The 17,195-nt window shown below is 36.9% G+C and overlaps 1 protein-coding gene across 1 annotated transcript; it reads left to right on the forward strand.

Annotated features, from left to right (window-relative positions):
• The first annotated feature begins 4,823 nt into the window (after nucleotides 1–4,823).
• LOC122046188 lies at nucleotides 4,824–17,098 on the forward strand. The gene is made up of 10 exons (XM_042606754.1): nucleotides 4,824–4,967; nucleotides 7,350–7,375; nucleotides 8,517–8,601; nucleotides 8,681–8,890; nucleotides 9,965–10,087; nucleotides 10,582–10,639; nucleotides 10,711–10,784; nucleotides 15,548–15,636; nucleotides 15,702–15,774; nucleotides 16,735–17,098. The coding sequence occupies exons 1-9, from the start codon at nucleotides 4,884–4,886 to the stop codon at nucleotides 15,769–15,771; spliced, it is 819 nt and encodes a 272-aa protein (XP_042462688.1). The 5' UTR covers nucleotides 4,824–4,883; the 3' UTR covers nucleotides 15,772–15,774; nucleotides 16,735–17,098.
• The last annotated feature ends 97 nt before the right edge of the window (nucleotides 17,099–17,195 follow it).

Below are 17,195 nucleotides of genomic sequence, written 5' to 3' on the forward strand. Positions count from 1 at the left end.
TTGGGAGAAGTTTCTCGAGCTGCACAAAGGGACGTCCGAAGCCAAGCTCGCCAAAAGAGATCTGCTTCGCAATCAGCTCACCAGCTTGCGACTTGGGGAAGATGAGTCAGTCGCGCATCTGCACTCAAGAATAAAAGAAATTATCACCGGACTTTCGAATCTCGGAGAAAAGGTAAGTAACCGAGATTCGCTCAAGTATGTTTTAAATTCCTTTCCTAGAAATACTAAATGAGCATCATTAGTAGATGCATTTTATATTTCTAAAGATTTAGAAAAGATTTCATTAGAAGAATTCTTTTCAACATTTGAAGTGCATGAGTCAAGATGTGCAGGAATGAAGGAGCCTAAAAACAACGTCACCCTCAAAGCCTCGAGAGACGAACCAGAATCGGAATCCTCTCTCGATGATGAGGAAATGGTAATGATGGTAAGAAGATTCAAGAAACTTTGTAAATCTAGATCTATTAACCATCTGTAGGGGAAAAAGAAAAGGACAATCCACTGCTACCACTGCGACGAAGAAGGGCATGTCAAGGACAACTGCCCCAAGCTAAAGAATAAAGACAAGGAGAAGGGTAAGAAGCCTATCCAAAAATGAAAGGCCCTGAAGGCGATGTGGGACGATACGTCGTCCGAATTAGAAGTCGAAGCATTCTCCGGACTCGCACTGATGGCGAGTCATCGAGACGACGACTGCGATTCAAGCTCTTCCAAAATGAGCATCGAGAGCATCGATGAAGGGGGAGACACGTCGGAAGAAAGCAGCAGCTCAGGGGGAGAAACAGACAACGAGATCGACAAGGTATCTTCCTCCCGATAAAATGTTTAAGTTCGTTAAACTTTTAACAAAAGATTGCTTCAAATTAGAAAGTGAAAATAAAAATTTAAAAGTAATTCTAGCTAAGTCTTGTCCCTTAGAAGAATTAGATAAATTAAAATTAGCAAATGAAAAATTGAAACTTGAAAATCAAAATTTGAAAATTCAAATAGATAACTTAAAAAACTATGCATGTTCATCTAAAACCAATTTTAGAAGATTTAATAATTTAAATTGGTACTTTAAATATCACCCGGGACAAATTAGGAACATTTCAAGAAAATATGTCCCTAAAAACTTTTTAGTTAATCCAGTAGGTTGTAACCTATATTGGGTTCCTAAATCATGCTTAAACTAAATTTTTAAATTAAAATTAGCGCTTTAAGTGAGAAAATTAAACAAAGAATTTCTTTATGAGGCTTTGTCAAGGAAGTGGTTGTTGCTCCAATGACCAAGAATGTCTAGTGCCTCGCCACGACCTGGAAGCCAAAATATTGAAATAAATGTTTAATTAACTTACTGATGAAGCATTAATATAAGAATTAATTAGTACTTTAAAAAGGTTATTCAAAACACTTTATTTCAATTTAGAAATTTACTTACTTAGGAATTTTTTTAAAGTGCCTAAGTCATTTTTTTTATGTGCTTAAAAATTCTCAAAAATTTAAGTTAGAATTTTTTTATTTGTTACTTGGGATTTTTTTACTCAGAAAAATTCTCAAATCATTTTCTCCTAAGTTAAATTTTTTTTTTTGAAACTTAGAAAAGTTTTCTAAATTTCTTAAAAACTTAGAACTTTTCTCAAAATATTTTTTCTAAGTCTTTAACCCTTAGATTGTTTTTCTTGGAACCCCATTTTTTTGTGATCAAAGGGGGAGAAGGGAAAATATAAGTCTAAGGGGAGGTAGATAGATTTAATTTTTCTATCTTTTTGCACTTAAATTGCAAATTAAGTTAATTTACTTAATTTTATTTAATGTCTATTTTAACCCTAGCTTAACTTGGGTTGATCACACCAAAAAGGGGGAGACTGTTGGAACTCCAAGGTTGTTTTGGTGTGATCAACAAGTTAAGTTAGGTCCTGTTTGTTTCTAACCTAGTGTCTAAGTGTGCAGGAGCTTAGGAGCACAGGTAGTCGAGCAGAAGACGCAGCTAGCGAGAAAGCGGAGGGACGAAAGCCGGAGCAGAAGATTGCTCGGGGAGCAAGAGATGCAGCTAGCGAGAAGGATGACATGCGGTGCGTCCGAGGGACGAAGACTGCGGATGAGTACGCCGGCGGACGAGAAGGAAACACGCGACGATTCCGAGGGACGAGAAGCCGGAGGGAAGCTCGCTCGAGAAGACCGGAAGTTGGGTTCGGGTGAGCCCTTTTCCGGATGGCAGAGATCACCCAAGAGAACGGATCCGGAGTAGAAGACCCGGACCGAGCGGAACCGAACCGGAGCAGAGGTCCCGGATGAAAAAGTCAACTATTGTTGACTTTTAGGCTCCGGGGCGCCTGGACCTGGTTTTTTGACCAGATCATGTCAAACGCAATCTGAACGTTGGGGATAAAGTTTTATCCCCCTCCCCCAGGGCACCCGGAACCCCTTCCAGGCGCTCCGACCAAGGCTATAAATAAAACCTTTGTCCAGAAGCTCTTCATCAATTCAGAAATTGTAAACAACACTTGTGCACTTCCACTGTTTAAGGAGTTCTTAGTGCAACCATCTTCCTTGGATTAACAACCTCCCCGGTTGTAACCAAGTCAAACCCAGTGCCTCGTCTTTATGCTTTATTTTCTGCTTAATCTATTTTTCCAGTGTTAGCTTAATCGTTCTAGAAAGGGTTGTGTTTTATTCAGGGCTATTCAACCCCCCCTTCTAGCCGGCCCAACGGTCCTACAACTTATTCTTTCAGGGGAGCCACTAGTTATCGGGGGTTTCCCCTTGCACAAATCCCTCGTGGGCACGTCTCCAGAAGATGATGATTGGGGCCCTTCCACTTGGCCCGTGTCATCAAATGACGTGCAGAATAGTGCCCGGTGATAGGCAATTGGTGAGGGTGGCACAGACGATAGGTTGACTAGTTGAACAGGTGACTGCACGAAGCCAGCCGTTGGAGGAATTGGCTGGGGCCCTGTTGCAGCTGGATTATGCGGTAAAGTACTGCCAATTGCTGCTTGTTATTGTTATTACATTAACCTTTGTGCTTAGGTTGTTATCAGTAACTCCAAATCTTCAGGTGACAAGGTGATGGTGGTGAATCATCCAGCTTTTTCCATCTATTCATTTTAGATACAGGCGAAAGTTTTCATAGATGATATCAAATTTAATCTTGTTTGAAAGCTGAGGAGATGACGCACTAGGCAGGTGACTTTGTTGTTGACTAGGAGAAGACTTCGAGATAGAGAAGAGATGACATCGAGCCTTCCTTTCTGTGCACACCAGAGAACTCAAACAAAATGTTAAGAGTAAGAATCAGGGAAGAGGTCCTTGGCATAGACACTCTGACACTCAAATCAGTAAGGTGCCCGATTGAAAAAATAGAGAAGATGAACAGTAGATGTGTATGCTCAAAAATATTACGTATCTTGCTAACGGAGAGAATCCCTTTTTATATCACGTACCTCTTATAATCTTCGCAATAATGAGGCGACAAGGAATATTTGGTGTAGCAGATGTCGGATAATGGAAGATGTACATTCTTCCTCAGAGAAATCTTCTGTTACAGGCAAATGAACAGTCTTTTGTAACTATCGCAATAATGATAGAAACAGTGTAGTCACCCTCAGAAGAAGGTTCTATTGTAAGTATATATCGAATATCAGAATATTCTCTGGTGAATAACCATTATTCTCTGACAAGTTGTTATAATTCCCTGACAATATTATCCCCTAAATGTAGTCCGACCGGATCTTTAGCCGACCGAGGTATCCTGGCCAGATCTATAGCCGATCTACTATACTGTGATGTCTGTTTTTGAAGAGTGGAGATCCAAGTCCTGAAAGATTTGATCGACCCTTAGACTAATCGACCATATGTTATTAAACTTTCCTCTGAAATGCTCTGGGATCTGGAGGTCTAGCCAGACCTATGTTTGACTAGGTTTGTAATAAGAACTGCCTTATGCATTTGCCTTGCGTATACATATAGGAGACGAGAACACTAAACTATGTAAACCTGACCGACCTTATGACTGATCAACAATATAAAGGAAGATCAGCATATGAAAAATGAGGAGCTGAACCTTGAAGGTTCGACCGTCTATTGGGCCTACTAGCTATATGTTGAGAGATTGTATACCAAGTGCCTTGGTTCTGTAAGTCTAATTGGATCTTAGTCTGTTCGGTTAAACATTGGAAAAGCGCCTTTGTTGTGAAAGATAGGGAGCTAAACCCTGTATGCCTGGCTGACATTAGGGTTGTTCGGGGTTATCCTATATACCTTGGCACTGAGTAGATCAATGAGTCATCTAGTTCCAATCAACCTTTTGGACCGACTGACCGTATACTGAGAGACTTATGTGTAAGGAATGAGGAACTAAGTCTGTTAAGTATTACCAGCTGTATGACCTACTGTATGACCAGCTGGTTATATGCTAGATACCTTGGTACTAAAGTAGAGCATTCCCTTAAAGACCAGCTCCTAAGGTCGGCTGACTTCATGTTGAGGGCCGTAGTGCCGAGTGAGGGAGTCGAGCCCTAGTGCATATATTTTGACTTTGACTGCCACCTTATTACGATTTTGACTGCCAATTCATCTTAACTTTGACTACCATATCACCTATGGATCCGCTCACGACACACCGTATCAAATATAATTATTTTTTAAAACAAAAATTGGATGTGTATTTTTTTCTCCTTAGAGATTTGAATATATATAGAATATTATATATATTAGATAATTCAATAAATAGAACAATTTTGCTACTCGAGTAAGAAAGTATTAATTCAAGGCCGCAAGGCCGGAACGGAAAAGCCCATGGGCTTGCGTTAGTTCGCCGTTAGCATCAGGCGCAGGAAAACAGAATTAAAAAGGAGAGAGAATTGACCTCTTTCGGAGTTCCGCCTCTTCCTCCGATCGCCATGGGACGAGCGGCCGTGGCGATCGCCTTCCTTTTCGCTTGCCTCTTTTTCTCACTGGACGTCGCAGGATGCCTTTCTCATCAGGTTCTTGGATTCCGACTTCCTCCATCGTCTTTGTTTTGTTCCTTCGTTTTTTCTGTTGATTTTTTGAGGAAATTTTATGAGATGTTTTTTGTTCCTTTGATTCTTCAAGTTGCATTGGATCAAAGATAAGATGTATCAGTTTTCTTCTTCTTCTTCTTTACTTTATTCATAAAGGTCACGTTGGCTTGAACAATTAAGCTAGTTTGATCTTTCATAGTAATCACGCGACTGCTAAAGTAGGGAACAACGCAATCTTTGTGGAACCATGAACAAGTGGGTACTGTACCTCAACTTAAGGTCTCGTGATGTCTTGTTGCTATTGAGTGAGACGCGGCATATAGAGCCCACAGTAGGATAAAAAAATGACACTGCATCGCTCGCTATTTGCATTTTTAACAATTGTGCGAAGACATTCTCTACGTGGAAATATGAAGGTCTGGTAAAGTGTTCTCGACGACTGGGAAGGATAGGTGAGCAAATTTATAGCTAACCCTAATTTGCATTTCACAGGCATCCATGACAATTAGATCTGTAAATCTGTAAAAGAAGCAAGAGTTTGTAGTGTTCTGGTTTAAGAAGTTGTTTATGTTTGATGTGCCCAAGATTAATTAAGGGATAAGCTTGAATAATTTATTAAACTAAATGAACAATCTTGAAAACATATGTAATGTTTGTAAGCAAAGATTATGAAATGTTTAATGTTTATGAACAATGTCCACAAACAACGCTTGTGAACCATATTTATGAACAAAGCTTTTATCATACTTATAAGTATACTTGTAAATAAATAAAGGAGCTCTCAAAATGAAGAAACTTATCAACCAAATAAGCTTTAAAATGTACTAGTGGAATCCAAGCCTACAATCACTTGGAATAACTTGCGTCTCTCCCAAACTGCAACCACTAACCTCATCACTGCAATTGCGACTGTGGCCAACTTAGTGACTGATATTAGCAATGTGGACGTGGCACTTTTCCTCTAATGAGGAAATCATTATCTCCTCCTTATGATCAGATAATGACTAATTCATCCGAATTGGCTTCTATTGTCTCATGCTGATGCTGCCACATGCTTATGCTGCGTCTGCGACATCATGTGCTGCTCCTTGCACACCAAATCTGTATCAAGAATTTTCTTAGGAGAAATGGCATCTGAGCATCAGCAACACTAAATTCAACATTTGATGAGTCTCCTTCACTGCTCTGGTCCTACAAAGTGCAAACTTAATAATTGGTCTTTCCAATATTTTGTTTCACTGGTATGCATTCATTATGCTTTGGGCTTCACTATTATCATGTCTATTATCTAACCTATGTCTTGTTCTAAAAGTTTCTCTAGGTTATGTGCCAAATTCAAGTTGGATTAAATAGTATCTATGTTTCAGCTTGAGTAGGAGTGTTCAATACTAAACAACACTAGAGTTTTTAGGTGTAGTGGATTTAGTCTCACATTGATATTCTTTGGTTTAGGGTTTTATCTTTAGTCCTATATATACTAATTTAATCGGTATTTTAAAAATGCAATAAAATATTTTTCTTTCCCTAAATTTAACAGTTCTAAACTAATGATTTACCTGCAAATATATGGCTATAGTTACAAGGAACATCCGAGCTTTGAATTTGTAGTAGAAATGTCTACTGCTAACAAATTTGATATATGTGTTGAAATGTTCTGTTTCTTGGCATCAAGTTTATGGCTACCAACATTTAATTTTTGGGGACTCTCTTAAGTTTCTTTCTCCCCCAAAAGGAACTTGACTTTTTGTTGGTGCAAATCTGCCACAAGTTTAATCGAATTATCTTTTTTCTGAAGCTGCTACTGTTATTAAGGCAGTACAAGAATTTGGTACAAAACTGGGCAATTCTATATTATCCAGAATTTGGTACATATCAATGTAATAGTAGAAGTTGAAAAAAAAATATAGACCAAATATATAATATGTTTTTCATGATCATGCAAGCTTACACATGTAGCATATGTTGGGACTTTATTCTCTATTCGAGGAAACATGCAAAACTGTTTCCATATGCACTAGCATCGACTCACTGCAGGCAGTGTTTCTTCTATTTTTTTCCTCTGAATGAGCTGAACGTACCTCACCATATCTGTACTTGAGTATGACATTGAATCCATTCTGAATGACTGGCTTTCACTGTAAATTAATGGCATCATGAATGTGTTCCACTAGTTCAGTGGCTTTCATTGCTTACTTTATAATTTTTTTATTTTTTTTTATTTTTCTCATGAGGATAGCATCTTCCATGAACTTGAATCTTGGAAACCAAGTAAAACTTTTGTTTTTTAGATTAAGTTTTCTTGCATATGTGTATGTTCTTCGGATTAACCTTTGCCACATTTCTGATTTCCTTTTCTTACTCTAGGATTTTATTGGAGCTGCTGGAACCAGGTGATAAATCTTTATCTCTATAATTTTTTCCAGTTTTAGAATATGTTAAAAGATGCTTAAAAGTGGTGTTTTAAATTTTTATTTAATCATACCCAAACTACATTATAATTACTAGTGCCAATTAAAAAAGTACACACACAAACACACACATGGATGAACCCAGAGTTTCATTATATTATTTGAGGATTTTTTTTTGTGGTAAAAAGTGTATATATATATATATATATATATATTCAGTTTAAATCCAACAAAATTGAACCAATAGGTTGTTTGGTTCAGAAGCTTATTGGTTTTATTTGGTGCAGTATGAGAATTTTCACCTTAAAAAAAATTCTGCATTGGTTTGAAAAAGTTCTTTATAAACAGATAATGGAATTGTCCCCAGGTTTGGTTCAGAGTCAACCTTTATTTTGGTAGTAAAGTGAGTGCCTATGTGGGAATTTTAAGAAGGTATTGACAAAGAAATTTAGGTAAACCAAATGACTCAAGCACAACAATGCATTTGCTTTCTTGTGAAATGGGATTTATACTAAGTGAATTGCTGTTATCTAAGGTTTGAGCACAACAAGAATCTAGATCAATACAGAATACAATTAATTACATTAAGGCCCAACTGTGGATTCAATCAAAGTTTGACCAATTGGCTTGGTTATGACTTTGCCAATAACTTGAGTATATAATGCTAAAATAAATTAACTAGCTTTTTAGAAAGCCAATTTTGTTGCTACACTTCGTTGTGAGCTATCTTCTTGTGCATTCTGATCATGATTTATCAGGATTTGTAGCAAACCAATTTTGATTTCTCATTGTGATATTAGCTTGGTTCCTGCACTCTCAATTCCATAGCTTCCTGCAAGTCTGTAACTTCTGTACAAAATATTGTTCAAGTTGCTATCATCAAAGTAAATATCACATTAGTTGAACATTTGAGCTGGCTGTAAACTACCTTTGGTGGAGTTGAAAGGTCTTGTATTCTCCCAATGTCAGTTTTCTAGCCCAATAAGCTTCCTGACGGATCTGAAATTTTTTTTTTCTTTGTTCTCATATGTGCAGTTTGTGCAGAACAGTCTCCCTTTTTATTGACAATCCTGGGGTTGGAATATTATCAATAAGATTTATTTTGGTTATGTTCCATTTTCAGAACTCTTTTGCAAGAAGATGTTAAAAAACACGAAGTACATTGTTCCAGAGAAAGGAGCAGGATTGCCTCAAAAATCATTGACCAGGTCACAAGATCACTGTCAACTCTAGTAACTTTGTTCTGCATGTAGATCACCATCTCTTATAATATCAGTTATCTTGCAGTATTTAATGCCATTTGTAGAGCAAGAGCAATACCATCTACCCAATAAGTGCAGGCTCCATCATGATAATGATATATTCCGGGAACAAGAAGAACATAAAATCCATGTGGATATCAATGAGTGGCGTTGCGGCTTCTGTAAGAAAAGTTTCCGAGCTGAAAAATTCCTTGATCTACATTTTGACAACCGGCACTCTAACCTGCTGGATGATGTAGGTGAATCTTAGAAGACGAATAATTGACAATTTACTCTTTATTTTATTTTTAAATGGTGCATTTCCTAATATTCTACTTTTCTGATTCTATGCATTTGCTTTTCACCATCAAAATTTAATTTAGCTTTGAAAATTCTATTTACTACTTGATTTTCTTATCTGTTGGAAACTCATTTTCCTGATTTGCTATTCTGGAAATTCTGAAACACTAGTTTCCGAAAGCTCCATTTTAAAATGTTCCTCATTGTTTCATGTGATTGGTGCATCAGCATAGGGGTGCTTCTGCTTCTTGCATCATGATGTTGGCTTCTGCATCAGATGCATCAGCTCAACATGATGTGGGCTTCTGTGATCATTAATACCTCTTGTATTCCTTCATTTGGTTGGTCTAGTCACTCCAAGGATTAGAAGGGACCATACCCTGTTTGATAGTTAAAGGGCAGTCTCGTGCACGAAACTTTGCCAATATAGGGTCCTAGAGAAGGGTCGAACCACATTGGCTCTCATGTATGCACCTGCATTGCAAGAGACTATTTATGCGACTCGACCCATGATCACAAGGTCACACGGCAACAACTATACCGTTGCACCAAGGTTGCCCTTCAAAAACATGTAGCATCTTGTTTGATGGTTAATGTGGCAAAATTCTTTTTTCACTTGTCAGACTTTTAGCCATTTCAAAAGCATGTAGCATCTTACAGTTTTATCTGCCAATGAACAAGACATGCTCTTCTAGCTTAAGGATGAATGCATTATAACATACTAATGTCATTATGTTCCTGATACTTGTTTTGAATTGTTCAACACCAGCGCCATTGGTGTTCAGTGATCTACTATATGTTACAGTCACTGAAGTAGTGGCATGTTTCCTGTGTCTCACTCTCTGCCCTCTTTGTCTTTTGTGGGTCTTCATTTCCGTGAGTTTTTTTTCTTTTTATTGTGTACTGTTTTGATGTGGTAGACTATGCTACATGAAGTTTCATGACATTATTAGCAAATATTTTGGTTTTTCTGAAACTACATTGAAAAAAATATACTTAGTTTTTCTATTTTTTCCATCTCTCTCTCCAGATTCAAGGGCGATGCTTGGCAGACTTATGTGGAGCATTGCATTGTGATCAGATGGTAGAGTCCAAGAAAGCCAAGACAAAATGCAATCCTGCAGCTGCTGCTAGGAATCGTCATCTTTGCGAGGTTCATTATACCTTAAATCATTTAAGAGTATCTCATTATAACAGAATCAACAAGAAGATTTTTACAAGCTTATCATGAACCAAATGGTAGAAATATTTTGGATAATATGCTCCGAAGTGTACTTATTTCTTCAAGTTAGATCAAATACAAGCCAATGCCAGATCTCTAACGATGAATACTTCACCAACTTGGATAGTTTTTACTTCTTAGTACATAACAGTTAACATCTGCCTTATCAGTAAGCTCTGTAAATCAATCATTTACTGATGCCATTTTTAATTTCTGTCCTATGAAAGTATTTATATGATGCATTTATTCCAAAAAAAAGCATAAGGTGTATGAGCTGAACAAAGCCATCTTCTGGTCCATGGGTTTACCTACTTAATCCAGATGTATAAGTTAACTGTATTTGGATTATGGAATTTTTGCATGTTATTTTTGTTGAATACGCCCTTCAACAAATAACTGGTTATTGGTCCTTGTCCAATACACAGAGCCTGGCAGACAATTGCTTTCCCACTAGTCAAGGCCATTCAGCAAGTCGTCTCCATGGTATGCCTATATAAATATACCACTTTCACTGAATTATTGTAGATTTTTTTTTTAATGGGAGTTATTTGCAGAATTTTTCTTGCGTCAATTTTGTGATGCTCACACATGCAGTCAGGGCAAGAAGCCTTTCTCTCAGGGTGGCAAGGTAAGGTTTGACTATCCGTTTTTCACCTCGTATAATGTGGTGTTATTGACCAGACACAGTATTGAGAGTGATTATGGTTGGTCCATACCCTTTTTTCTTTAGTAAATGGCAGAATTGGACATGTCATGATAACTTGACACAAAACATGATCAATGATATGACCTGGTTCAAAAAATTAATAACCTTTTACATTATTTAAATTCAGTGTTTTTGAATTTACATAAAATATTTTAGTTCTTATTTATATTATTCTATATGATCTTTCATTCACACGGATTACGTGACCTGCTTATCATACAAATTAACATCATGCTACACAAATTGTCAACTCTACTCAAGTTCTCAAGTTAGTGCATATGAATCTGACATGCTTAGCATGCTGCAAACATAATTTTCTTGGGGACACTAATTTTCATACACCAAAATGTTGTCTAATTTGAAGAAATAGTCAGTACTATTTGGTTAATCCCATATTGACTTCATAGCAACATTTTATCAGCTCCACCAACAAGCACTTAAGCTACTTTAATTGACATGTTAATAGTGGCAAGGCCCTTTACATTGTTTCTGCCCTAGATTTTTTTTTCCAACTCATCAATTTTCCTCCATAAAATATATTATACCCAAATGCCAGATAACCTTTATTAAGGGAATAATTGAAATTTTCTAGATATTTTATTCGTCTTATTCTTTAATTTATAGGAAAATTTCATGTGGTAGTTATAGCTGAGGAGACAGGCTTCAATCAGTTTTAGTAAAAACAGCAACCAGAAATCCTATTGAGATATTCTTCTTCAAATCTGGGAGAATATTTGCTATCCCTTCAACATTCTTTCCAGCCATATTACTTTACAAATGTTGTGAAACATGGCTCTGAATTCAGCTTGAGCACCACTTCTAGCTACAACTCACTGTGTTTTACTTTGTCGTGGAACCAAGTTTCCCCACTCAAAGGTACAATACCATGTAGTTGATCGCTAATCAATTAAGCACTCAACTCAATCTGCATCTGTAAAAAATTTCCACTCTGCACATATATTTCTTGAACTAGAGTCCTTTTCCAGGATTCTTTGAGATACTGAATGATTCAAAATACAGAGCACAAGTGCTTCTCTGTTGGATTATTCATAAACTTTTTTGCCAACCTAATATTAGGCCTTGTATGGGCAAGATAAATAAGTTTTCTTACCAGCCCTTCCTTTATCAGTCTATGGACTTTCTTACTCCATCTCAATCTGGCTTGTTGAGTCAATTAAATGACATGGCACGTGGGGACTGATTAAAACCATGTCTTATCGAGTCTGCACACTTTGTTGAGCTCTCTTGGGTTTCAAGTCATGGTGATTTTTCCATGTATAAGTCCTTTCTATATCCTTCGCTTGATCTCTTATCAGAATGTTGTAAGGAACCTATGCTTCTTTCCTACTGTCTAGTCTCTCAAACCTGGCACGTGGGAACTGATTAAAACCATATAGTGGTTATTGAGTGCACATTTTTCTAAAGCTCTCTTGTGTTTCAAATCATGGTAGAGCTTCCATCTATAACCACTTTCTAGATCAGCAAGTCAACATGTGTTTTTTTGACGTCTAATTGGTGGAAAGGTATGTCCAAATTAGTGGCTAGAGTCTAGTGAACCTGCATTGAACTTAACTTAGCAAAGGGGCATGCCACCTCGTAGTTATATTGGGTTGTTTGAATCCTTTAGTAACCAGTCTCACTTTGAATTTGTTCACACTCCCAACAATATTTGCATTCAATCAATCTCTTCCTTGCAAGTAGGCTGGTCTGGAAGTTCCTCCATAATTGCTATCTTTAACTCTGGTTGGACAAGTGCTTCTTGCACATTATTTGGAATTTGGATATCCGTTAAGGCTTGGTTGGTTGTTGGTTGGATATCTGTTAAGGATATAACAAAAGCTCTACAATTAGGAGAGAAACTTTCTTAAGATACATAATTACCAATGGGATGTTAGGTGTAAGATTTCACACCCCTGAAGAAATCAATTGATTAAGATCATCAAAAACCTCAACAGAGTGCAAATCTGAAAGAGTGTTAATTGTGAGAGTTTCTAAGGGTCTTGGTGCTGTCCTGATGGTGTGTGGTCCTCTTGCTCTTCTAGAGTTTTCTATCCACTTGAATAGACAATATGTTCTTTTGGTTTTCCTTTGTGGAGATTCTAGCTTGATGGGAAACAGGATTCCGAGGAACCAACCCTTTTTAGGAACTTGAGGGACTTGACATGGGCAAGGTTTAAAATCTCGATCTGTGGCGAGGCTTCGGTCTTGGACTAGCATAATACGGTTTCATATCGTGCTGTGCCGATATAGTTTCCATATTTTTAAATATATAATATATTAGTTAAAAAATATTTAATATAAATATTTAAATATAAAAAAATATTTTTAAAAAGGAAATAAATATGAAAACAGATAAATAAATAAATAATTTATTATCATTTTTTAAATTAAAATAAATAAAATATATAATAGATTCGACTTTTTACCAAAAGGAGCGGCCACATTTCCTTTTTTACCAAAAGAAACACCCTAGTTTCAAAACTACCAAAAAGAGCACCAAAAACACTGTTATTCCCTTCTACCCCTCCCACCAACCTCCTAAATCCCACGCTATTTTTCAATGCATGGGCTTGATATGGAAAAATATCATGCCTATGTTGGACCTGATATTGGATCATATCAGGCCCAGAGTAGGCCTGATATGAGAAAATATCAGGCCCACCGTGGGCTCGATATGGGATCATATCAGACCCTTTTTAATCCTAGAGAGAGGGGATGCATTGGAAAATGGCAAGAGAGAGGGGATTTAGGAGGTTGGCAGGAGGGGCAGGAAGGGAATAATACTATTTTTGGTGCTCTTTTTGGTAGTTTTAAAACTAGGGTACTCTTTTGGGTAAATAAAGAAACGTGGCTGCTCCTTTTGATAATAGCCGTAATTAATTAGATAATTTTATTGGGGTTAATAAAATTTTTTTATATTATTCTATCTTAGCTAGGAGTTGATTAAAGTAATCAACTTAAGTTTTAATTAAAAAAACAATCGACCCACTCGCGATGCGAGAAAAGTCGCGCGACTGTAGCATGGCCGCAAGTTTGTGCAACTCCGGCGCGGCTACACGGGTGGAGCGACCACTCCGCGGCCACAATGGTTGAGGGGTCGCGTGATGCCTCCATCGTGGCCTCAGGGTCATGCGACACCTCTTTGCTACCGCGGGGTTGTGCCGGTCGGTACGCGGAACGAGATGTTTCGCCAGTTTCGACTGGTTCAGTATAGTATTTTAATCCTTGGACATGGATAAGGTAGTCAACACAGGTAAAGGGCATGCCATAGGCAGTTGGTTGGGTTGAGAATAGGAATGATGTACTGGAGAAGGCTCTAGTTTTTCCATTATTTGATATTCTCTAGTGTTGTTTTTCCCCCTTGAATATTTGATTTGGGATAAAGGGTGTTCTTCTGAGAAGGTCATGTCCATGTAATTGTAAATTTTGGGGAATGTCACTTGTAACCTTTCTGATACAGGGAGTAACTTAGGAGAACACATTTGATAGATATTGGTTATGTTTACTATGATGTTGGTTGATGTGGACAATGGCTGTGCAACTGAAGACCTCAACCGGAGCATTTAATAGGATTCAAAGATCAGGATAGTCGCAGGTAATTCTTGGCACTGGGTCTGGAAATTCAGTACAAGTGATGGTAGGTGTTCAATAAGATAAGCTGTTAAAACAGTTTCAACCCAGATCTGTTCCGGAACATGTGTAGATAACATTAGAGATCATGCAACCTCCAAGAGTATTTTTGTCATGGGGTGCCTACACATAACCTCCATGATAATGGAACTTGTATGGATGTTTTATTCTCTTATTCCTCAAGTTTACATGAGAATACCCTATGGTCTTCATAGCTGAGGAGACAGACCTCAATCAGTTATTTTATTGAAAGTAGAAACAAGAAATCCTAATATTTTCTCTTTCAAATTCGGAGAATAGATGCCAGTCAAGGAGGATGAAAATCCTGCTCCAAAATAGGGAAAAGCCTGACCAGAATGAATTCAGTAAACTCATTCAGATCTGGACAGTTATCCATATTTTACACTTTATAAAAGAGAACTTGCTCAACTTACATAAGTGCATCTTGTAATACTAGTACAGCCATTGCTTTAGCAGCAATCTGCATCTTTGTACTCCTTGATATATCCCTACATATGTACAATTGCATCCCAATGGCAATCTTTCAGAGAATCTACAAACTAGCTTAGCATACTTGCAGTTGAGGTATCTGATCTATTAATATAACTTTGACAGAGATATCTTATCTGGTTGTGAAATGTTTTCCTAGGGTGCCAACCTTATTCTATTCTTGTATAATCTGACATCATTACTGCCCTGGATATCTTATGTTGACTTAAAAGTGCAGCAATTATCATTGAAAACAGTTTCAAGAGATGAGGACTGTGCTTATCTAGAAATGCATAAAACTATTTTTTTTAATAATAAAAAACAGTTTATTCCCTTGAAACCCGATTAAGATTTCCTTTTTAGTTCTCTCTTGCGTGATAATGAATGTTCACTTTCAAGGTCACTTTGTGCAATTTTTCCATTTGTTATTACATTTTAATAATTTGCCATTCACTTGTTATTTGTTTATATTGTTTGCTTCTTTAAGCATATTATAAAGAAAGTAAACAATTGGTGTTACTCTTTAATATTTTGTGATGATAACACTTTTCCCTCATTTTTAACAGAAGCAAACTAGTGTCTTCTACCTAGCTGTTTCCATATTGATAGTCATGTTGCTGCCTCTGTTCTATGTATTGGTTTATCTGCATCAGAGGTATGGTGATTCTAAAGGTTATGGTTATTTATTGCGATAGTGACCTTATGGTTCTGAATTTTCAGAGGAATGAAAAGGGGGATCCAAGACTTGAAACGCATCTCAAAAGCAGGGAAGAAGACAAAGTCTTATTAGCTGGTAGGTAGACTTTTGACCTTCGTTTTCCATCTAAGAAAACAAGTTCATATTAGCTGGTCAACTTCCCTGGCATGCATAGATATTTTAAGGAATTCCAAGCAGCATAATTAACACTTGAAACACTTCTTAGCTACAAGTGTCTTTATTCTTTCATAATGCCATCTTCTTATGTTGTCAATCGTTTTCTAACTTTCATAACTCACTCTGTCTCTTTGTTGTGAGGAGCCTGTTTTTTCTCACCTGGGAATGTGTCAATTGAAATAGTTTTTTCACCTATAGATTATTCACTTCCATTACTTGTATTGTAATTCATCAAACTTATTTGTTCTTGTTTATTCATAACTTTAATAGACACTGTTAATATCTAATTGATTCCTTTCGATTGCTTGGGATTATTCTATATCTTTCTCACTTGAGGATTCTCAACCTTGCATGTTCCTGTTGTCTGTATCTGAACTATTTTTCAGCTTAATAACCACTAAATTATGTTGAGGGTGGAGAAAGGGAGCATTGTATTGCCTTCAATGAGATAGTCACTTCTACATGTAAGAATCATGATAAAACCTTAAATATAAAATTCTAATGTGGCACTAAATCCACTATACTAATAATCTTATTAACCTAATCCCTCTAAGAGGCACCAAGACTGACCAAATTTCTGCATCCGATAACCTGATGCTAGCTGTGGCAGTCGAACAGATAAATCTAGTTTGTATATAGGCTGTGCTCACTTCAAGATTTTGTTTCCTCTGTTTGCAGTAAGACATTCTCATAGCACAATTAGAAAACACTGTACCTTGTGGCTGTTGATTCTGTTCTAATACTTTTATAACTTGATAAATTTATGACATGTTTTCAGCTATGATCTTATTATTGCCTTGGAAACAAATCGTAGATTCTTAAACCAATGACGGAAGTCATAAATAAATCTTTTCTTCTTCTTTTTTTTTTTTTTTGCAGCTTGCTTTCTATATACAAGATATTTAACCTTGGGGAACGGTCATTTGGTGGATGACTATTCACCATGTAATCTTTTGGGCCTCAACCTTCCATATGTACACCACAGGTAGCTGGTTTTGCTCATCTGATAAATAACTAGGTTGACGGATCAGAGATCAGACATATAGAAGTCCTCGCTGATGTAATTTATTATTTTTTTTTGTAAAATGCATTGTGAAGCATACATCGTTTGGTAGGCATAAAGTAGGTCGGTTATAAACTCTGGCACTTTGATTTTTCAATGTACATTATACCTGATGTATATTTCATGAATTCTATATTACGCAGCTACCAAGCAATTTGAAATAGTATTTATTAGAAACTATGTTCATAGATTCACTTTGACTGGTTGACCTTCTCAGATCTTGAACTATATAGCCTCTGACCTATTTTGGCTACGTTGTAGCATGGTACAGTTCTGG

This window comes from Zingiber officinale, chromosome 2B (assembly GCF_018446385.1).
Source record: "Zingiber officinale cultivar Zhangliang chromosome 2B, Zo_v1.1, whole genome shotgun sequence".
Classification (NCBI taxonomy): Eukaryota; Viridiplantae; Streptophyta; class Magnoliopsida; order Zingiberales; family Zingiberaceae; genus Zingiber; species Zingiber officinale.

What these genes read in the sequence shown, in the direction of transcription:
- LOC122046188 (XM_042606754.1), top strand. Translation starts at nt 4,884, where the DNA reads ATGGGACGAGCGGCCGTGGCGATCGCCTTCCTTTTCGCTTGCCTCTTT. An exon ending in TTCAGCAAGTCGTCTCCATG is followed by an intron (nt 10,640 to 10,710) that starts GTATGCCTATAT and finishes AGTTATTTGCAG; the next exon opens with AATTTTTCTTGCGTCAATTT. An exon ending in TTGGTTTATCTGCATCAGAG is followed by an intron (nt 15,637 to 15,701) that starts GTATGGTGATTC and finishes CTGAATTTTCAG; the next exon opens with AGGAATGAAAAGGGGGATCC.